Raw genomic sequence first — 23,610 nt, forward strand, 5'->3', positions numbered from 1 at the left:
GACACATCAATCACTTTGTTTTCTTTCTGCTCTTTTTTTTTTTAAAATTTTTTTTAATTTTTTTTTTTTTTATTTATTTATGATAGTCACACAGAGAGAGAGAGAGAGGCAGAGACACAGGCAGAGGGAGAAGCAGGCTCCATGCACCGGGAGCCTGATGTGGGATTTGATACCGGGTCTCCAGGATCGCGCCCTGGGCCAAAGGCAAGCGCCAAACCACTGCGCCACCCAGGGATCCCCTTCTTTCTGCTCTTAATCATGACTTGTTCTTTTCCACTCCTTGGCTTCTTTTACAGTTAGTATTATAAATTTGTTCTTTAAAACCAGCAGAATCATGTCTACCAAGATTGAGAGGGACAGAACACTCTGGTTAACATAATTATGGTCTAATTAAATCATTAGATTAGAAACTGTTTGGATTTGTGGACAATCTCTAAAGATCACAACTCTAGAATCCATCTCTCCTACCAGGGTTGTTTGCCTGTACCCAAAATATAAATAAGGAAATATGGATGTTATCTGTTTCCTGCAAGAGCATCAACAAATATATATTAAGGTAAAATATGAAAATATTGCTGCTTCTGCAGGTCAAAAACTCTCAAGTAATTTTATACGGTTCCACTTTATAGATCCTTTCATATTTTAATGCAGTGTCTGGAGAATTTAACTTTCTAGGTGATGAATGGTGAAGGCAATGGGCCTAGTTACTGGAAATTAACTAGGATGGTATTGTTTTATGGTACACTTTAGTTTCCACAGTAAATTGTGTCAAATTTTAATACATTCTACCTTACATATTCTAGTCATTTAACTTTTTTCTTTTGTATACCTGTTTGTGTTTTGTTTATATATTTTGTATGTTGTTTGTATATTTATATATCTTTGTATATCCTTGTTTATATATTTTTATATCCTTGTTTTATATCCTTGTTTGTATATCCTTGTTTGTATATTTTTATATCCTTGTTTGTATATCCTTGTTTGTTTATTGACTTTAAGATTATGTAGATAGGGGATATTCATTCATACATACTTCAAGGAGTCTTTGAGGCATTGTTCATTCAAATAGAATATTTGATATTATAATAGTAACATAATACTTCAGCTGCTAAACATATTCCAGCTTATAGGCTATGTTACCATCTTTTTAAAAAAATTTATTTCATTTATTAATTTAAATCCAATTTGTCAACAAAGAGTATAACATCCAGTGCTAATCCCATCAAGTGCCCTCCTTAGTGCCCATCACCCAGTCACCCCATCCCCCCACCACGTCCCCTTCTGCAACACTTTGTTTCCCAGAGTTAGGAGTCTCTCATGGTTTGTCTTCCTCTCTAATTTTTCCTTACTCAGTTTCCCTCCTTTCCCTTATAGTCCCTTTCACTATTTCTTATATTTCACATATGAGTGAAACCATGATGATTGTCTTTCTGTGACTGACTTATTTCACTCAGCATAATACCCTCCAGTTCCCTCCACATCGAAGCAAATGGTAGGTATTCGTCCTTTCTGATGGCTAAATAATATTCCATTGTATAGTATCTTTTTAAAGACATATTTGCAGGGGCACCTGGGTGGCTCAGTTGGTCAAGCATCTGCCTTTAGTTCAGGTCATGATCCCGGGGTCCTGGGCTTGAACATGGAGGGGGCGGGTGTCGCTGTTCTATGGGGACCCTGCTTCTCCCACTCCCTCTACTGCATCCCCTGCTTGTTCTCTCTTGCACTGACTCTCATCTCTCTCAAATGAATAAATAAAATCTTTTAAAAAATACAAATTTCCAGAAATAAAATGTACTATTCTATCATAAAAGGTGGCATTTTCCTTCAGGGTAGGTTTCCTACTAAAAGTGCCTACTAAGTTATTGAGAGGATATTTTCTGACTACAAAACAGTAATAATTTATATTAACATTCCAGAAATTCTCATAAAATATAAATATGGCCACTTAAAGTAGCCAAAAGTGTGTGCTATCAAGAACTGTGAGTGATTTATTCACTCTGAACTTGGATTATTGTGATTGAATAGTGGGTTGGGCTTAAATATGACCAACTTACCACCAATTTAGTGGTATTTGTTTGATCTATTTCATCGCTTTGACAGGAGACCAAATTCTAATAAAAGTCGTATTTATAAAATGAATGGGCTTCATGAAATATTTTTTTACGGTGCTGTACACCTGATAAGTGCCCAGAAAATAAAAGCCATACATGCTCACTTGAGTGAATTCTTCAACCAATTTGGCAAACATTTTTGAATGTTTACAAAATGATGGGTCAGCGCCTTCATTCCAGGTACCCACCGACATCACAAGACACCCACATGCATGAACCAACCCCCCATATGAGGCAGAAGGAAAGAAGTGCTATGAGAATAGAGAAGAAACAAGTAATTCTCAGCAACACAGAAAATCTGAGTAAACTGTCTTTCATTCCACGTACTTTATTGTTTGATCACTCCTATGTTTACACTCACGAGCCTTGTAACAGCAGGGGTGTGGCAAAGGGAAGTTCAAGGATTAGTGTTCCATTTGCACATACAATCCCCATTCCTCCATAAATTTCATGAGATAGACTTCACTTTCTTCTGATGGCTCATCTAGAGCCTCCTCCTCATAGAGTCTAGACAAAAGGCCCTCCTCCGTGAACTCCTCGTACTCAGGATGTGAGCATCCCTCTGAGTCATGTTCAAAGCTAGAGAATGACGGCATGCACAGCCTACCAGTCCGAGGGTCCCAATCCACCAGTGTGGTGGAGGACTTTTCATCTGGCTCCTTTCTCGTGTCTGGGTGCTCCCACTGCCGCTGGTCCAAGTCTCGCAGCTGAGGGACGTAGGAATACAGTGGTGTGGGGGAGCCCAGGTCTGTCAGAGCTGCCTGTTGCTCAAAGAATTGTCCTGGGAGGGACACCTCCTCCTGCAGATTGAGGTCGTGATCTCCAGGCCCCACACAGATGTCAGCAGTTCTTACCGCATACTCATATTCAATGACGGCTTTACCTGTGGGCATTGTCCTGCTGGGTGATTCTTGCTGAGTTAGGGGCAGGCCCTTGGTTGTTTCCTCAGAGTCACAGCAAATGTCCACCAAATGTACAGCATACCCCAAGTGTTTCACCTCCATTTCTGCCTGATGTGGCTCCTGGTCTTGGTGGGGCTCATTCAGATCCCATACATCGTTGCCTTTTTCCATTACACTTAAATCCTTCTGAGAAATTTTAGAATCCTCCAAAATATTGAGGGTGATAAAATTAAGCACAATTTGCTCAGCGGGTACAAAGAATCTTTTGTCAAACTCATTTCCATAAATCAAAATCTGTAAAGACAGAAGAGAACGGTTTTCACCTTTTCACTTGAGAGAGACACGAAAAACAGCTGTTAAGTAGAACTTATACTGTCATCACATAGTTCTAAAGACCTATTCTTACCAACTCATGGAAGTGAAAGTTATTCTTGGAATAAACAGAAAGCCTCATTCACATGGAGGCAAGAGACCCAAGACATACAGAAAAGGCATATGGAAGTGCAAAGTGGTCCCTGGGGGTGTGTATCAAGTCCAAAGATCTGGGTGTCATTGCCCCCTTCCTTACCTGGCCCAGGGAGTTCAGGGCAGTTATTTAATTTCTTGAGGCTCAGTTTTTAATTCTGTAAACTCAGAATTTCTGTCACGTATGAAGCGGCGAGCACTGAGTGAGATAGTTTGGAAACTGCTTTGTTAATTAGTGTTGATGACGTATTTGTCAGGTGGCAGTGGTTACCTGTGCTCCCAGACCTGACTGGGACATGCCCTGGACATGAAATGTGGATGGTCATAAAAATTGGATGTAAAGAGGGAAAGAAGCACATGAGTAGGGATGGTTTTCCTCACTTCCCCCCTATACCATTCTAATCATACTGTAATGAGGCCAAAAAGGGCACTCCATGTGCCAGGTTATGGCCGACATACTCTAAATCATGTCACCCAGGAAAACTGGGTGGAGATTAAACTGGTACTGGGGATATGTGGAAGGTGCCCTTTGAGATGGCCTGTCATGAGCTGTGTTTCAATCCTCACTGTGCACCCCCTGATGTGATTTAACATCACAAAACAGGACCTTTAGCCTCATTCTTTTACAACATTTGGCTTCAGAAAGTGACATGTGCTCAATTCTCCTGGGATTGTTCCTCCCAGGTAGGTATCCCTCTGCCATAGGAAGCTACCTCTGAAGCCTAAAAGCAGGCAGAACAAGAGAAACATTTAAAAACCAAACAGGAATACATGTATGCATCATGCATATGTAAACGTTATATTTTAATAATTTGCAGATAAATTATTTTTGTGGTTAAAATATGCCCAGCTCATGGGAAACCTTCAGTGTACCATCCAGAAGTATAGGTTTATTCCATCTTAATATTTTCCTGCTCTCCTTGCTGTGAATGCCTGTCCTGGTCGTTTCCCTTCAAAATGTGTTCCCATTGCACACTTTGTCCAGCCCTACATCCCACTCTCCTCTTGTAGACTCTCCTCTTTGTTCCCTGGACAACTGCAGAGTCTCCTAGCTGCTTTTTTTGTTTTTAATCTTACTTCCTCCAACGTTATCTTAGACCCTCTCCATCTGGATCTAAAACATGATATTGACCTTGGCGCTCCCTACTCAAAACCCTACAGAGAGTTCTCTTTTCGAAGAGAATGCAAAACCCAAGTTCATTAGAATAACACCCAATTCTCCTGTTACCTGGCCCTCCCCCTCCTTCCCACTCTCACTTCTGTAGCCCCTTATCAGCAACCTGTGGTCAAGCAGTATCATGTGGTTTTCCAAACATCCACTCACCTTGGTTCCCCTGGGTTTTCTGCCAGCAGTAGGTGCTCTAACTCTTACTCCACTTTCATAATCAAAGCCAGATGTAAATCGTCTCCTGGCCCCCCTGTGGGGTTTCAGCACCCTCCCTGTAACTCCCTGAACTTTCACAGTCCTCAGTGCCTGGTTCCGTCTTAGCCTTCGTGCATCATTTTGAAATACTTGTCCCCAACTTAACCAGAGCCTCTGGAAAGGCATGGATCCTGACTTAAGTTTATTTGTGTACCTCAAGACCTAGTCTAATCTGTTCATTACATGTAAAATCATCGTCAAAGCTGAGGAATCCTTCTCTTTGGTTATGTTACTGAGTGAATCTAGTAGCAAAAGTGTTGTTTAATTCATCAACTCTAAACCCACTCTGCCTGTAAACTGCCAGTGTCAGTTCTAAAGTCTCCTTTTCTACTTTTCTGGAAGGGAGTGTGTATGACTCCTGCCACGCTAAGCACTCACCAAATTTGCTGGGTGTTTTTCTTTGCCAACATGGATGTATCTGTACATGAAGTAGCCCATCGCAGAAAAAAGAAACACGGTAACAGATATGGGCAAAACATACCAGAAGATGATTTTAACCCTCAATGCTGATGTCTGGTCTGTAAAAAAAGGGAGGGGGGGATAGAGGGTTATGATTCCATGTGGTGGGAAAATATTGGCAATGTCAGGTGGCTTTGGGCTGATCACTTACATTCAGGAATTCAGTTTTTCATTTATAAATGGAGAAGCTTGTAGGAAAAGTGATAAGGGGTCTCAGAATTCTTTTTTCATTAATTAATTAATTAATTATTTTTTATTGTAGTTCAATTTGCCAACATATAGCATAACACCCAGTGCTCATCCCATCAAGTGCCCACCTCAGTGCCCGTCACCCAGTCACCCCCACCCCTCCGCCCTCCTCCCCTTCTACCACCCCTAGTTCGTTTCCCAGAGTTTCCCCTAGTTCTGTCTCCCTTTCTGATATTTCCCACTCATTTTTTCTCCTTTCCCCTTTATTCCCTTTCACTATTTTTTATATTCCCCAAATGAATGGGACCATATAATGTTCAGAATTCTTACTCTCTGACAAGAGCTGGTTTTCAAGAATCATCTGGACTTGTAGACCTCACTGTATGGCTGCATCAACAACCCAATCAGCAGATATTCTGGAGGGAGGGGCAAGGTGGTGGAAGAGTAGGGGTCCTCAACTCACCTGGCCCCACAAACTTACCTAGGCAACTTTCAAAACATCCTGAACACCTATGAATTCGTCGTGAGATTTAAAGAGAGAAGAGCTGGAACGCTACAGAGAGAAAAGTTTTCACTTCTTTTTTTTTTTTTTTTTTTTTTTTTTAAGTTTTCACTTCTAACAAGGTAGGAAGATGGAAAGAAAATAAAAAAGAATCAAGTGGCGGAGGGCCCCGGGGAGGAGCCGGGTGGGTGGGAGCCTCAGGGCAGGAAAGCCCAGCCCTGGGGATGCGGGGACTTTAAAAATCCGCGCCCTTGTTTTCCTGGACACAAACGTGCTCAGCAGGGAGATTGGGCAGAACCGCAGGAGGGGCAGGGAAGCCTCCAGATCCCCGGGTCACTATGAGAAGAGGGGCACCGGGGGAAAGCGCTCAGCCCTGGGGCATCGGGGAGAAGCCAGGGGTCAGGCGAAGGCTCTGGACGGAGGTGGCTGAGCCCCGATCCCTGTGGGAGAGAGGGCCCTGGGAGCGCAATTCCAGGAGCACAGGGCACCGAGCAGACACAGCCAGGATCCTGCGCTCCCCCCGGGACAGGCGGAGGCAGGGAGGGCACAGGACAGCGAGGACGCTCCTGCCGCCGGGCGCCCCTGAGCTGTGCAGGTCAGTGCCCCTTGCTGCCCTGGGAGCACCTAGGCGGGTGCAGACTGGGAGCTGCGGTAGTTCCTGGGGGAGCTGACTCCAGAGCTGGAGACCTGGCCTCCACCAGTGTTGCTGTTCTTCCTGGCGTCACCTTGTGCCTGGGAAGGGCGAGGCTGCCAGGGGACAGAGGTCTCACACTGAGCCTGGCACCCGGCAGAGGGCGGGGCAGCTCCCCCAGGTACACACACCTGAGAATCAGCACAGCAGGCTCCTCCCCCAGAGACCAGCTGGAAGGACAGGGGAAGAGCAAGTTCTTGACTAAGCAGTGCTAGAAAGCTCCAGGACTGAGGGAAAATAGTATGTAGAACTAGAGGGTCCTTTTTCTTTTCTTCTTTTTTCCTTTTCCATACAACTCATTCTTATATCAGACTAAAAATTCCCAATATTTTTCTCTTTTCCCACCTTAACTACAATATTTTACCAGCCAGCTCTTCATTTTAAAGTTTTTTCCTTTTTGACTTTCATATTTCTACAATTACATGTTTTAGATATATTTTCCACTTCAGGATTCCCTTCAATATATTCAATTTAATTTTGGTAGATACAAGATATGGGTTTTTGTTTTTTGTTTTTTCTGCCTCATTTTGTTTTAAAATGGTGGAAGTTAGTACCGTCTAAAACATGACCAACATGTACCCAGAACCAAGTGGGACACCGTGATGGTTCATTCTGTGAGATTATATTGTTTTCCTTCCCATCTGTCCCCCTCTTTTATCTTGTTTATGTTTTTGAGGTCAATGTTGGGGTTTTACATAAGTATTGCTGGTTTATATAAATTTGGGACTGAGCATATTCTAATATACAGAACAAAATACACTCAGAACCAAGAGGATCACCCTCTAGGACCCCTCAGAGAGACTACATTCTTTTTCCACTACCACTTTCTCACCACCATCATCTCCACCCCCCCTTCCTCATTACTTTTTTCTTCTTTGTTTTCAGTTTTTGGCTTCTTACTTATACTACTTTGTTTTATTTATTTTTTTGAAGATTTTATTTATTTATGATAGAGAGAAAGAGAGAGAGAGAGAGGCAGAGACATAGGCAGAGGGAGAGAAGCAGGGTCCATGCCAGGAGCCTCACGTGGGGCTCGATCCCGGGACTCCAGGATCACGGCCTGGGCCAAAGGCAGGCGCTAAACCACTGAGCCACCCAGGGATCCCCCCTATACTACTTTGTTTTAAAATTTTTCACTTTAGTAGTCTTTTTGTTTTATTTTGTTCCGTCCTTCTTTTTCTTTTATTTTCTGGTCTCTGACCTCTTTGGAATCATCTAGGGTGTATTTTACTTAGGTCATGGTTGATATTTTTGACTCAGCCCACTCATATAGCCACTCTGCACTAGAAGAAAGAATTCACTACAAGAGAAAGAGACTTCATTACTGCAGAATTGAGATCTAATCAGGCCGAAATTAAAAAAAGATTAAATGAGATGCAATCCAAACTGGTTGTTCTAACTGCTAGGGTTAATGAGGTGGAAGAAAGAGTGAGTGACATAGAGGACAAGTTGCTGCTAAGGAAGGAAGCTGAGGAAAAAAGAGAAAAACAAAAGCCCATGAAAAAAGGCTTAGGGAAATAAAGGATTGCCTGAGAAGGAAGAATATACATTTAATTGGGATTCCAAAGAAGGCTGAGAGAGACAGAGGACCACAAAGCATATTTGAACAAATCATAGCTGAGAACTTCCCAAATCTGGGGAAGGAAAGAGGCATTCAGATCCAAGAGATAGACAAGACCTCCCCCCAAATCAATAAAAACCATTCAAAACCTCAACATTTAATAGTGAAACTTGCAAATTTCAAAGATAAAGAGAAAATTCTTAAAGCAGCGCAAGACAAGAGATTCTTAACTTATATGGGGAGAAATATCAGATTAACAGCAGACCTCTCCTCAGAGAACTGGCAGGCCAGAAAGGGCTGGAAGGATATATTCAGGGTCCTAAATGAGAAGAACATGCAGCCAAGAATACTCTATCCAGCAAGGCTCTCATTCAGAATAAAAGGGAGAGAGATAAAGAGCTTCCAAGATATGCAGAAACTGAAAGAATGTGATCACCAAACCGGCTCTGCAGGAAATATTAAGGGGGACCCTGTAAAAGAAAGAGGAAGTCCAAAGAAATAATCCACAAAGACAGGGACTGAATAGGTATTACAATGACACTAAATTCATATCTTTCAATAGTTACTCTGAATGTGAATGGGCTAAATGATCCCATCAAAAGACACAGGTTATGGGACTGGATAAAAAAGCAAGACCCATCTATTTGCTGTCTACAAGAGACTCATTTTAGACCTAAGGACACCTCCAGCCTGAAAATGAAGGGATGGAGAACCATTTACCATTCAAATGATCCTCAAAAGAAAGCTGGGGTAGCAATCCTCACATCAGATAAATTAAAGTTTATCCCAAAGACTGTAGTAAGAGATGAAGAGGGACACTATATCATACTTAGAGGGTCTATTCAACAAGAAGACCCAACAAGAACATTCCTCAGCATCTTAAAAACTATCTACGAAAAGCCCACAGCAAATATCATTCTCAATGGGGAAACACTGGGATCATTTCCCCTAAGATCAGGAACAAGACAGGGATGTCCACTCTCACCACTGCTATTCAACATAGTACTGGAAGTCCTAGCCTCAACAATCAGACAACAAAAAGAAATAAAAGACATTCAAATTGGCAAAGAAGTCAAACTCTCCTTCTTTGCAGATAACATGATACTGTACATAGAAAACCCAAAAGACTCCACCCCAAGATTGCTAGAACTCATACAGCAATTTGGCAGTGTGGCAGGATACAAAATCAATGCCCAGAAGTCAGTGGCATTTCTATACACTAACAATGAGACTGAAGAAAGAGAAATTAAGGAGTCAATCCCATTTACAATTGCACCCAAAAGCATAAGATACCTAGGAATAAACCTAACCAAAGAGGTAAAGGACCTATACCCTAAAAACTATAGAACACTTCTGAAAGAAATTGAGGAAGACACAAAGAGATGGAAAAATATTCCATGCTCATGGATTGGAAGAATTAATATTGTGAAAATGTCAATGTTACCCAGGGCAATTTACACATTTAATGCAATCCCTATCAAAATGCCATGGACTTTCTTCAGAGAGTTGGAACAAATCATCTTAAGATTTGTGTGGAATCAGAAAAGACCCCAAATGGCCGGGGGAATATTAAAAAAGAAAACCAGAGCCGGGGGCATCACAATGCCGAATTTCAGTTTGTACTACAAAGCTGTGATCATCAAGACAGTGTGGTACTGGCACAAAAACAGACACATAGATCAATGGAACAGAAGAGAGAACCCAGAAGTGGATCCTCAACTTTATGGTCAACTAATATTTGACAAAGCAGGAAAGGCTATCTGCTGAAAAAAGTCTCTTCAATAAATGGTGCTGGGAAAATTGGACAGCCACATGCAGAAGAATGAAACTAGACCAATCTCTTTCACCATACACAAAGATAAACTCAAAATGGATGAAAGATCTAAATGTGAGACAAGAATCCATCAAAATCCTAGAGCAGAACACAGGCAACACCCTTTTTGAACTTGGTCACACCAACTTCTTGCAAGATACATCCATGAAGGCAAGAGAGACAAAAGCAAAAATGAATTATTGGGACTTAATCAAGATAAGAAGCTTCTGCATAGCAAAATATACAGTCAACAAAACTAAAAGACAACCTGCAGAATGGGAGAAGATATTAGCAAATGACCTATCAGATAAAGGGCCAGTCTCCAAGATCTAGAAAGAACTTATTAAACTCAACAGCAAAGAAAGAAACAATCCAATCATGAAATGGGCAAAAGACATGAACAGAAATCTCACCAAGGAAGACATGGACATGGCCAACAAGCACGAGAAAATGCTCCTCATCACTTGCCATCAGGGAAATACAAATCAAAACCACAATGAGATACCACCCCACACCAGTGAGAATGGGGAAAATTAACAAGACAGGAAACAACAAATGTTGGAGAGGATGTGGAGAAAGGGGAACCCTCTTACACTGTTGGTGGGAATGTGAACTGGTGCAGCCACTCTGGAAAACTGTGTGGAGGTTCCTCAAAGAGTTAAAAATAGATCTGCCCTATGACCCAGCAATTGCACTGTTGGGGATTTACCCCAAAGATACAGATGCAGTGTAAGGCTGGGACACCTGCGCCCCAATGTTTATAGCAGCAATGGCCACAATAGCCAAACTGTAGAAGGAGCCTCGGTGTCCAATAACAGATGAATGGATAAAGAAGCTGTGGTCTATGTATACAATGGAATATTCCTCAGCCATTAGAAATGACAAATACTCACCATTTGCTTCGACATGGATGGAACTGGAGGGTATTATGCTGAGTGAAATAAGTCAATTGGAAAAGGACAAACATTATATGGTCTCATTCATTTGGGGAATATAAAAATTAGTGAAAGGAAATAAAGGGAAAGGAGAGAAAAGGAGTGAAAATATCATTGAGGGTGACAAAACTCGAGAGACACCTAACTCTGGGAATTGAACAAGTGGTAGTGGAGCGGGAGGTGGGTGGGGGTTTGGGGTGACTGTGTGATGGGCACTGAGGGGGACACTTGGCGGGATGAGCACTGGGTGTTATGCTAAATGTTGGCAAATTGAAGTCCAGTAAAAAAAATTAAAAAATAAAATAAAGTAAAATAAAATAAAATAAAATACACACACAAAAAAGAAAAAAGAAAAGAAAAGGGAACCTTCCCGTACTGTTGCTGGGAGTGCAAACTGGTGCAACCACTTTGAAGAACAATATGGAAGTTCCTCAAAATAAAAATAAAATTACCAAAAAAAGAAGACCTAACAATCATGAATATTTATGTCCCTAATGTGGTAGGTTGCCAAGTATATCAGTCAATTAATAACTAAAGTAAAGACAGACTTAGATAATAATACACTAATACTAGTAGACTTCAACACGGCACTTTCAGCAGATATTCCAACATTTTATGTCTGGTTATGAGACTCATGCAGGTCTTATATTTGAAGCTAAGTGTGTCTAATATTCAAGCAACATATACACTTTAAACTCAAAATGGGAACCCTCTTGATAAGATCCTATTAAGCTGCCCCCACTTTTCCATATACACATTTGACTCAACCTTTTCCAAATATTAAGTAGAAGACAGGAATGTATGGCATCACCTTCTAGACTTTTTGGGTAGGTCTGGAGCTTGGGATGTGTGTAGGGAGGTGGCTGAGCTGGTGTATGCTGAGAGTGGCCAATCTGCTTTGTTTTGTCTTTTGCTTGCTTAGCATTTCAGTTTTCTTTGACATATGGCAAGGAAGCCTTCATTTTAAGGGGAAAGTATGAAAGGATAGAGATTCAAAAATAAAGCTTTTCACTTTCAATAGGTACTCACAAAATCCCCTTTATATTCTTTAAGACAGTTTCAACTTGTGATGGGCTCAGTGAGAGGGAAGAGGAAAGCAGGAGTCTTATCACCATGGCCATCCCACAGCTGGTGATGGGGGAAAAGGTGTGACATTAGTTCTAGGACAGCATGTTTGGAAGAGGGAAATGGAGGAATAATGAATCATGAGCCATTTGATGAAGGTAAATGTCAGAGTTTATTTGCAATGTTTAGGTTTTGAGTTCAAGGTCTTCTCACCCTTCAGGAAGAACAAATATACAAATGCCAAGTTCTGAACTCTTTTCTCTCCTAACAAGAATGACAGTCTTCAGCCAAATTCAGAAAAAAATGAAGAGACAAAAGGAAAGAGAGAGAAGCAATGTAAGTGAGGGAGTAACTGTGGATTTGCTGATCCCAGATGCTTTTGCAGCCAGTGAGTGATATCTGAATGCAACTTGTGGAGCCTGTAATCTGTATTCCTGAGAGTGAGCAAAAGCTAGTGTCTTCAAGTGTTTTTAGGGTAATGTTTTGTTTCTAGCACTAAAACTTGATGTTCTGGAGGACCACAGAATTTCTACTGATGAAAGGGATGACAATTAAAAAAAAAAGATGCGTGTAAAAATTCTTAATTGTCATTTTCCCACGGATTAAGATTATTGGCAAGCAGGTATCAGGACAGGTGGTAAGAGTTCCCCGGGGGGAATGTAAACACACCCTAATGCGGGTCAAGTTCAATGGCAGAGTCCTAGGCTTCTCAATGCACATCTGGTGATGGTTGTCTCTGCTTTTGTCCCAACCTGTTTCTGGTAGATTTGGATTTGTCCAAACTTTGTTTATAATTGCCACACTTCTAGTTTTATCAGATTTCCTTCTCTAGACCAGCTGAGGGTTTTTAAGCATACCTTTCAAAGTGCGGACACACTGCTTCTCAGAAGGCTGAGCAAGACGAGGTGGCCCTGGGACGAAAGATTCCACAAGGATGCAGTACAGAGTGTCTGGCTCCAGCCAGACCAGCACCAGTGTGTGGTTGGTCACACACTGGGACCACTAGGGCAGGGGATGGGAAACAGCAATTAGGGCCAAAGAACTCCAGCACCACCCCAGACAGATAGCTCCAGAAGGAAATAAAACACTGAGATACCACTGAATCTTTCATAATCACTATAAGCTTTTTTTTTTTTCAGCAATATCTTTAAAATAATCTTTTCCTTGAGCTCAGCTGAGCATGGTCAGGAAATGGAACCATTCTGGGAATAATTTTAAATAACAATGTAAGGACAGATTTCTTGCTCAACCTTGCCCTGTGTTCTCACTGACATTTCTTTCTTTCTTGGAGAGTAACTGACAGATCATATGCAAGACAAAGTTCTCCATCAAACTGAGGTGGACAGTCGTTCTACACCCAACAGCAACATCACACCCCACTGACAGAGTTTCTGTAAGGGAAATCTGAAGAGCACTGTTGAGAATTTTACATATCAACTTCCACTGTATCTTGTCTAGCATGTCTTTGAATATCACATCTTCACAGATTCCCGTGCCTCAGGGCTGCTTATTCAGCATTAGCTACAGAAAGTCACCAGATTAGAGGACCCCATTCCATTCCAGACTTACCATTCTATTGGATTTAGTATTATATATGGACACATTATACTTCAGGTTGGAGTATATCTGTCGCATGGAAATAGAACTTTCTTCTGGACTTCTCTTCCACTTCTCTGGAGCCGTCAGGACAATAGAAATGGATTTCTCATCTGAAGTCAAAGCAACCCTTGGTGGTCCAATTTGTGCTTAAAGGGGTGGGGAGAGGGAGGTATCATGTTCACATGTAGAAATCACTATGTATGAAACTACAGTATAATCCTACTGGAATCAAAGCCCTAAAGCTACCCTCTTAGTTGAGATGACTCAGAATGCTCTAAGGTTTTGCCACATCTTGAAACAGTCATTTCACACCCCTGACACAATATTAAAAAACAAAATTCAAGTATGTATTTACTTAGTTCCTAGTCCCATGGATGAACAGATGGTAAACACAATTAAAAGTGTTTACAACACTCCTGTGACTTGAAAAATTGGTGATCAATAACATTAATATGATTTAATAAGTGGTGGAAATCAGCCATGGAGGAATGAAGCAGTGTTAAAGACTTTTGAAGATGTGATTGGAATGATCTAGAGCAGAGGCTTACAAATTTTTATCATAAAGGTACAGATAGGAAGCATTTTAGGCTCTACAGGCATATGATCTCTGTTGCAATTCTTATTTATATCAATGTAAAAATCATTCTTAGCTCTTGGCCTACAGATAAATGGAAAGGGGCAGTGCCACACTAAGAAGGGCATTTAAGGAGAGGTTCCAGCTCCAGGACTGGAGGAGCACTCGTAAACTTCATTAGGGCAGCTCTGAGTGGGTCCTCTACGGCTGAATCAGCACAGAACAAGACATGGAAAAATTTAAAGAGCAAATATCAGGAAGATGTTGCCTGAATTCTGAGTTACACCTAGAAATGATGTCATCACACTAACCTGTTCATAACAAGAAGAGACTTAGTTTGGCAAGCAGAACAATCTTGTGTCAATCTTGTGCACCTATATCCATGGTTTATAAACCCACAGCAGTGAAAAAAAACCTGTCAGTTCTTCAAATTACAGTCTTCACTAAATAATGAAACAAAATTGAATTTTGATAATAATGTTAATTTTGGATCTGGGAGAGATCTTAGGGATGACTCAGCCAAACCTCTCCTTATAAAGACGAAACTGAGTACTAGCAAGGTGGAGCATTGTGGGCTGGTCACTCTAGCAGCTGAGGGACAGAGAACAGAACAAAGTCACCAGAGCACTGGCCTCTTGGGCAATGCTATCTGTGAGGCCGAGACGCCACACTTGACGGTCAGATGAACTTGATATTTTCTGTATTTACAGACAATCATGTTACTTACTTTCTAAGAATGGATAGAATCGTCCGGTTTCTGCCCATTTGGAACAATTCGTTTCCCAAATGGCCTTAACTTTGGCATAATATTGATGTTCATAATCAGAAGTTTCCACAGAGAGATCACAGCAGGTCCTATTGATATTTCTACATTCGGATTTACTCAGCCATTTCTTTTGCCCATATCTGCTGAGAAAGAAACTGAATTAATAATGACGTGCCTTCTGTGATCCCAATAGGGGGGAAAAACAGTCATTATACAAAATTGAATGGAAGTTCAGACCTTCACTTCAGAACAAAAGTGCCTGTCATTGAGATAAGAAGAATCCATGTTTGCTGCTAGCAATTTTTTTCATTAGCTGTCAGGAGTATGAGTCAGAATTTCTGCAATCACCTCTCTTTTCTGTGAATTATAATATGGATAGCACATTTTGAGAGCATGTATTTTTTTTATTATTCTTGGGTTACAGTAAAAATTTACATGTTGTGTGATCAGTTCTTCTAGTAATTATCTATGTAAGATTTTTAGTCCACCATGTCTGTGAAGGTCAATTTGATGGGCTATTTTTAGAAAATTAGTCATTTTTTTTTCTTGGAAGAAAAATTACCTTGACATTTCCATAAAATTTTAAAATGTACTTGTTATCAAGGGTTCTAGGGAAAATTCACTAGATTGGAGTGCATGCCGCAGTAATTATAGTGATGGTGATGATAGTGACTGGGTGTTCATATAGATTTCTCCTTTCTTTATTAAAGACACAACACTCAAAGCAAGTGGGGAGGGGGAAATATTTTTAACAGTTTTCAGGTGGGAGAGACTGAGATGTAGAGAGTTGAAGAGCCACGAAGAGAGACAGGGTTGCATGGGAAGCTATGAAGGGATTAAAGCAGGTGTGCTGGGGTTTTAGAAGGCTAACTGGTGTAGCATGGAGAAAGCAGTGGGGTAGGAGTGGCAGCCTGGGGATCCCTTGAGGGGATACTGCAGTGGTCCAGGTGGAAGATGTAGGTGGCTTGGGCTGGGGTGGTGGCAGTGGAATAGATGACAGGACCAAAGGAAGAAATATTAGGAGACAGGACTTGGTAATGGAGTGTAGGTAAGAGATGAGAGAGATGAAGGTGTTCAGGATGATATATCTTTCCATCTGGGACAGTGGTAACATTTACCAAGATGAGGAATCCTGAGAAATAGGTTTGAGAAATGGGGAGGTGGGGTGGGAGGAAGGGAAGATAACAAGTTCAGCTTTTCACCTGTGAACCTCAGGTATGTGAAAGATACCCAGATGTGGATGCCCAGTAGGCACTGGGGCTCAGCACAGAGATGTGAGTGGGAGGCAGTGATTTTGAAATCAAAGGCACGAAATTGTTCATTGAAGGCATAGGTGTGAATAAAATTATCCTGGAGCCACAGCAAATCCTAAGATACAATTCCAGGATCATCAAGGTTAAAAAGTTGGTTCCAAAGTACAGTTAGAAATAGCAGCTAAAGGGGCATCTGGATGGCTCAGTTGATTGAGCATCCAATTCTTGGTCTCAGCTCAGGTCTTGATCTCAGGGTTGTGAGTTCAAGCCCCACATGGGCTCCTCACTAGGCATGGAGCCTACTTAAAAAAGAAAAAGAAAAGAAATTGCAGCTAAAGAGGGAGAATGAGAAACAGACATTACATAAGTCAAGGCAAGAGCATGTCTTGAGGATGAGGAAATGTGGACTTTCTCAAGTGTTGTCAAAGCTTAAGGGTATCCTCTCTTTTCATAATATAGCAACAGATTTCCAAAAGACAATGTATCTTGTTTCATAAGTACCATACCTGCTGAAAAGACATTAGAAATACAGTTCAGATCTTGTTGACCAACTTTTCCATCAAGCAGTCACCACTGCCTAAGGCTTTCCAACTTTTTTTTGGCTGTGAGCCACAAGAAGAAATACATTGTACATTGTGACCCAGCTCCTATAAACATACATATATTTAACATACTAATACAAAGATTTCATAAGATGATATTTAAACTTTACTACATGCCATGAATTCAGTTATTATCCATTCCAATCTACTTCACACCATTCCAGTCCTTTCCATTAAAAATAATGCTAGCAATGTTCTTCAAAATTGATTTCATGGTCCATCAACAAGTCTTGACTTACAGTTTGGCAAATATCGCCCTCACCGATTTGATCTCCTCTCCCCCAATTTCCTTACTCTGCCAAGGGTAGGGCAGCTTTCCATGACAGAGGTCGATGGAGGAGAAAATACTCTTTACTGGATTCTGAGCATTATGCTCTGTACGCCTGATAAACTGATAGACATAAATCATTCAATGACGACTTCAGTAATGATGTTAATGCATGACAAAAAGTCATGTGAGGCCCTCAATGGTCTCTATTTTCTGCTAATTCCATAAAGCTTTTATCAAGTGCTTATTATGTTATTATGTATTGGGACTGATGCTTAGGATTTCTATGCCTTATCTCATTTAATTATCCTAATGACCCTACGAGGCAGGTGCCATTATTTTCACCCCATTTTATGGATAAGGAAACAGACTCAGTGAGATTAAGGAACTGCTCAAGTTGATATGACTAATAACAGACATATCTGGGATTTGAACCACATTTCAAAGCTTGGGCCACAGCTTGTGCATGTAGAACTGCACTGTATATTTTCTGCATTAAATTCTTTTGGCAGGTAGAATTCAAACTTTTGTTAAAATTCATTTTTTACTTGGAAACAAACTTCACTCCAAAGTGTAAAAGCATAATGTGTAACTTGCCCAAGGTTAACTGGCTAAGTTCACAGCCTGGCTACAAACCAAGGACTGTGTGACCTTGGAGCTGAGGTTGGAGTCCTACTGGTGACACAACACTGCTCTGTATTCCTGTCCATCTTGGACATGCATAAGCATGTAAGACCTCCAATATGGCAAGTTTCTTTTTCAATACTCATTCTTGAAAGTTGTACTATCTCAATTATTTGCTCTCACAGAGTAATGATGACTCAATTTTTTTGTTAGCCTTTTTAGAATCAAATAAAAATGTAAAGGACAGAACAAGCTCATTGCTTCACCTAATGGAAAAGGAATCCAGGGCAAACTCAAGAGCCATTTCTTTTTGCAGAGTGACATCTTCTTTCCTAAAACACCAGCTTTCAGAGAAACTCCTCGAAAATGAAAATGAGGTCATTGTGAAGAGCTGCTGAAGTATTTCACTGTCTTTAAGGATCAGAATATATTTTTCTTAGAGAAAAATGATTTTGGTGTTCTTTTTGTAAATAGGGTACTTTTAAAAAATTCAAACAATCAGAAATGTGTAATCAAGACAGAAACAAATCACTCTAAAACCTATTTGCCTGAAACATTTGGCATTCATAATTCTGGACAACTCATTATGCTTCTTTATTCACATAGGAATGATTAAATAGCTGTATACACAGACAGTAACTGGATCATACCATACTTATGGTTTTAATCAAAGTTGTAAATTTAACCTGATTTGAATTTATATTTTCTTAAGATTCTATTATCTATCTATCTATCTATCTATCTATCTATCTATCTATCTATCTATAGAGTATGAGTGGGGAGAGAAAGAATCCCAATCAGATTCCATGCTGAGTTTGGAACCCAACCCTGAGCTCAATCCCAGAACTCTGAGATCATGACCTGAGCCAAAATCAAGAGTCAGACACCTAACCAACTGAGCTACCCAGCTGCCCCCTGATTTGAACTTTAATAGAAAAAGAAATTGAAGTGAAATTAAAGGAATTGCTGTAGTTCAAGTGTTTTATCACCACAAGAGACATTAGTTCCTAAAAGATCTTTTAAATTAAGAAAATAGTTTATGAAAAATATTGAGAGTTTAGTTATCAAGATGATGAAATATTTTCATTTTAGATCACATTTAATGGCTTCCTGCTATGAAACTTAGTACACTTATAGTTTTTTTTCCCCATCTTCTAATCTGTTATATTATTGTTTAGGTTTCAAGCATTTACAAGAAAGTTCAATAACCACATTTCCTATCTTTATTTAGCCTCAGTTCTTCACTTAGATGGTCTCAATATGCGTAACAGTTTTTCTACAATAACAAATAATCTTGTCAGTACTAAGGTCTTTGTTCAGGTTCATCTTTACCTCTGTCAGCGGATATCATCTTTAGTTAGTGGTTTTATCCCCCTCAAGAAGATCTCAGGGGAGTGCTACCCTGACATCTCGCTTGCTTGAAAATACGTCTGTTGAACTTGATAAGAATCCTAGATCACACCCCTTTTTTCCGCAGAGGATGTATCTCTGTCTTTTGTTGAGTGTTGCCAGACACAAATCATCCTCTCCCCTGCCCGCCTTGAGCCTTGCTTTTGCTATGACAGTCATAAAGTATTTCATCTTCTTCAGGTTCAGAACCTCACCAGGATAGGTCTTCCTATTGTTTTTATTACATTTTCCTAGACTGAGCCTGCATTTACAATGCACAATTCCAGAGAGTCCAGAGAGTCATTATCAGTTGTTACATTATCACTTACTACTATCAGTTAGCCATAGGGTTTTACTCTCTATATAATATTTTGATCTTCCATCTTTTCCCTAAGCTCCACCCACTTGCTTAAAAAAATTCTTCCTCTTGTCTTAGAATCTTTTCTTTAACTGCTTTCTTTCTCTCTCTTTCTTCTCTCCCTTCCTTCCCTCCTCTCCCTTCCCCTCCACTCCCCTTCCCTCTCCTCCTGTCCCCTCCCCTCTCTTCTCCTTTCCTTTCCTTCAGATTTACCATTAGAGATCATGTGTATGGACTCAAACTCTGAACAATTATTCATCTGAATTTTTCTCCTATTTCCATGAGAAAGTTTTTCAGGAACTTTTCACTGTGTGTGTGTGTGTGTGTGTGTGTGTGTGTGTGTGTCTTTCTCCTTCCCAGTAATAATGGAGAGATGCTATGCCAGATTCTTTGGGACTATTATTCTTTGAACAGGGCCAGCTATTTACTGAATATTAGGCAAATGGGTATAGGAGTGAGGGTGTGTCACACACCTGTTCTCCAAATCATATTATTTCCTTTGCTGGAGAGCCTGCCCATCCTCAAGTTTTGGAACTGCAGGAAGCTGATGTGCCACAAGGCACATTAGTGACATCACAGTCCCCTAGGGTGCCTCCCAGGCACCATCATACAAGCCACCTCACTGCTTGTGCATTCACTTTAACAGGGCGACTGGCCCCTCTACAGGGAATGTGTAACTTGAACGTGATTTCCCTTTCAGCTCCTCCTTCTCTGACATTCTGTGGCACCAAACTGGGGCTCATGGGGACATTTCCTTAATTTCTGGTAGGAGAAATCCTTAGATTCACATCCTTAGACTGTACTGTAACATTGATTCTTATGAAATTATGTTCTACTGTTGGAGTTCAAGAAGGTAGATTCACTTTCAGTTTCTGCAGCTGTTTTCCTTCAGATTTCACAGTACTTGGCTTGTAGGTTCCACAGCTTGTGGCTTGGGGTTTGGTCGTTTCCTTTGTTTCTCTGAAGATGGGCATCATCTATGTGCTTTGCATTCTTTCTTGCTTGCAATGAGTTTTGCGGGACATGTGAAATGTGAAAATGTCCATTCACTACTACCTTTTATAGGAAGAGCTAGTAGCACAGACTTCTACACTCAGTTTCACTTAAAAATGTCTGTAATTCCAATAAGTTTAGACATTTCAGAGATGATGGATTTCCTTGTTTTCTCAGCCAGGGAATAACATTTTGACCAATTTCTTTTCCCCATTTAAGTAACTTTCCCTCACTTAATCACCCAATGTTTCTATCTTCACCAAGAAATGGTTTTCTAATTTAATCTAACAGAACATCCTAAGAAAATTTAGCATAGAATATCTAAAACTTTTCTTTTCCCACTTGTTTAGTACAATAGATGGTTTATCTTTGCGCAGTTAATAGGTATCTGAATCTTATGTTTATAAATTAGCCAAAGGAAAAGAACCAACTTACATAAAATACTGCACAGTGTAAGTAACTTCAGCTCCTTGTAGGCCCTCTGGTGGACTCCACTGTAGGATATTCTTCATGTTTATGGATAAGAAGGTAATATTCGTAGGCTTGGGTAAACCACCAGAGATGCAGAGAACTGAAAAAGGAGTAGAGAGAAATCAGGGTCTTAAAGGAGAAAAAGGAAAACATAACCCCTGTGGTAGATGGTCTTCAGACATGGCCCCAACAAGGTGCACCTTCCAGTACTCATGTCCTATTTATTTCCTCCTAAACCTAGGCTGACCCCATGACTTACTTCAACCAATGGAATGTGGCGGAAGTAACTCTGGGACTAAGTCTTAAGAACATTTGGCAGTATCTATTTTTGCTCTTTTGAAAGTCCTGAGCTGGGGATCCCTGGGTGGCTCAGCGGTTTAGGCCCTGCTTTGGCCCAGGGCGTGATCCTGGAGTCCCAGGATTGAGTCCCACATCAGGTTCCCTGCATGGAACCTGCTTCTCCCTCTGCCTGTGTCTCTGTCTCTCTCTCCCTCTGTGTCTGTCATGAATAAATAAATAAAATCTTAAAAAAAAAAAAAAAAAAAAAAAGGAAATCCTGAGCTGCCATCTAAAAAGCTGGGCCACTCTGCTGGAGAAATCACAAGAGGCCATGCACAGAGGGAAATGTTCAGTTGTCCTAGCTAGGCCTAGCATTCCAACCAGGAGGCCAGAATGAAGCCACTTCTGCCATAGATGAAGCTGCATGAGACTCCAAATGAGACCAGCAGAAGAAGCATCTAGCTGAGCCCCAGCTAATCCTCAGGTTTGTGAGAAATAATAAAATGATTGTTTTAAATCATTTTGGGCTAGGTTGTTAATGTGTCAGCAGATAACTGAAACAATCCCCTTATTAGATACAGAAATCAAATTTAGGATAAATGGCCCTGAAAGTCTCAAGTTTTGGAGGCTGGTGTTAGGGTTAGCTTTACTAAAGGATATAATAAAGCAATTATTGGAAAAGAAACCAGTGAAAGAAGACAATGTATTTAATTAAATGTGGATATGTTCACACAACTGTGATCTAAGAAAACTGTATCCTAGAGGATTAATTTGTAGAAATCTGCTCTAGAAAAACAATAAAGAATTGAGATAATACCAACAAATTAAGTAAAGGACAAAAGGAAAGTGGAGGATAATTTCTTATAAAAGAAAACAAGGATCATCTTTGAATTAAATTTAAAAAATCATTGGTAACATGGAAGAATCAAAATGTTAACTTAAAATATTGGAGAGATCACAAAGTCCTGGGTAATAAACAATCAGATTTTAGTAAGAACATATCTTATCAGAAATATGCATATTTTAGTCAATGGACTGGAAAATAACAAATTTTGATACTGCAAACCAACCTTAGGAAATGAAATTTAGCTAAGTCACCAAAAACTGGTCTAATCTTAGCTACAGTCCCATAATTCTTGTGTGAATTACCTGGGACTAATGTCAGTTTATCCTTGGGATAAAACTAATTTCTCAGCTAAGATTAGCTAAGATTAGCTCTATACAATGTATTGTAATCCCACAAACCAAATGAAAAGAAAGAAAACAATTATTTGCTTTAAAATTAAAGTTTGTAATGTAACTCTAATTCTAACCCAAAATAAGCTCTTTAATGCATAGCAGAGTAACCAAGGTGGTTGAGTGTTTGTTTGGGTGTGTATACATATGCTATATTTGTAATGGCTTCTGCTTTCAACCTTGATCACTTTTTAAAATATCTGTTTTATTTTTAAGAAGAAGGTTAAATACTCAAGGAGAAGCAGTATCACTGATCACTGTGTGGGTTTGTATCTAGTAGGAGCAGAGAATATCTCAAAAAGACACAGCCTGCCCAATATCTGTCTCTCTATCCTTCTAACTCTTTGGAGCCTTTGTGTATCAACTGTTTTTTTTTTTTCTGGAGATCATATGCCAGAAAATAATTATCAGTGAGTTAATACTGCTCTGTGCTACCAATAAGTTCTGATTTTTAATCAGACATTTGAGTACGAAGCTGAGAACATGGGGAGGCAGTGCCATGAAGCATCATATTTCCCAACCCTTCAAAAGTGAGGAACACTTTTAACACAAAAAGTTCCAAGGGTCTTTTCATATCTAAAACCTGTCATTCTCTACATTTATATGACACATGCACGTGAAGAGTAGTTAGCATCTTGTAAGAAAATTAAAATAGACAATGTATTATAATATCACAGATGGAAGATATTACCAAAACATAGCTCCATAGAACTAACTGATAAGAAACTAGGATATTCCAGTCTGTGGCAACTTGAGTTTGGAGATATAAAACACAAGTTATGTTAGATATTATAGTCCAGACATATGTCCCAATGTTTAATCTATATAAATCTTTATCTTTGACGACATCGATTTTGGCTTTAAAAATTTATTTATTTATTTATTTATTTATTTATTTATTTATTTATTTATTTATAGATCATGCACAGGTGAACGTGTGTGGTGGAGAGGAGTAGAGAGGAAGGGAGAGGGAAGAAGGAAAAGAATTTCAAGCTGACTCCACATTGAGGACAGAGCGTGATGGGAGGGAGGGGGTGCTGCATCTTGTCAGACCGTGACCTGAGCTCAAACCAAGAGTGGGT

The 23,610-nt window shown here is 40.2% G+C and overlaps 1 protein-coding gene across 5 annotated transcripts in view; it reads right to left on the reverse strand.

The window, feature by feature from the left end:
• Positions 1-2,423: 2,423 nt before the first annotated feature.
• Positions 2,424-23,610, reverse strand: part of IL20RA (interleukin 20 receptor subunit alpha) — a 39,467-nt gene continuing 18,280 nt past the window's right edge. For all 5 annotated transcript variants that reach the window (XM_041737685.1, XM_041737689.1, XM_041737699.1 and 2 more), the window contains 6 exons: positions 20,978-21,113; positions 15,017-15,195; positions 13,686-13,861; positions 12,974-13,118; positions 5,280-5,419; positions 2,424-3,307 (listed from right to left, as the gene is read on the reverse strand). In XM_041737685.1, the coding sequence (XP_041593619.1) occupies positions 2,516-3,307; positions 5,280-5,419; positions 12,974-13,118; positions 13,686-13,861; positions 15,017-15,195; positions 20,978-21,113 (1,568 nt within the window). In that variant the 3' untranslated portion in view covers positions 2,424-2,515. The remainder of the gene's footprint in view (positions 3,308-5,279; positions 5,420-12,973; positions 13,119-13,685; positions 13,862-15,016; positions 15,196-20,977; positions 21,114-23,610) is intronic.

The sequence above is a fragment of the Vulpes lagopus genome, chromosome 2, assembly GCF_018345385.1.
Source record: "Vulpes lagopus strain Blue_001 chromosome 2, ASM1834538v1, whole genome shotgun sequence".
NCBI lineage: Eukaryota > Metazoa > Chordata > Mammalia > Carnivora > Canidae > Vulpes > Vulpes lagopus.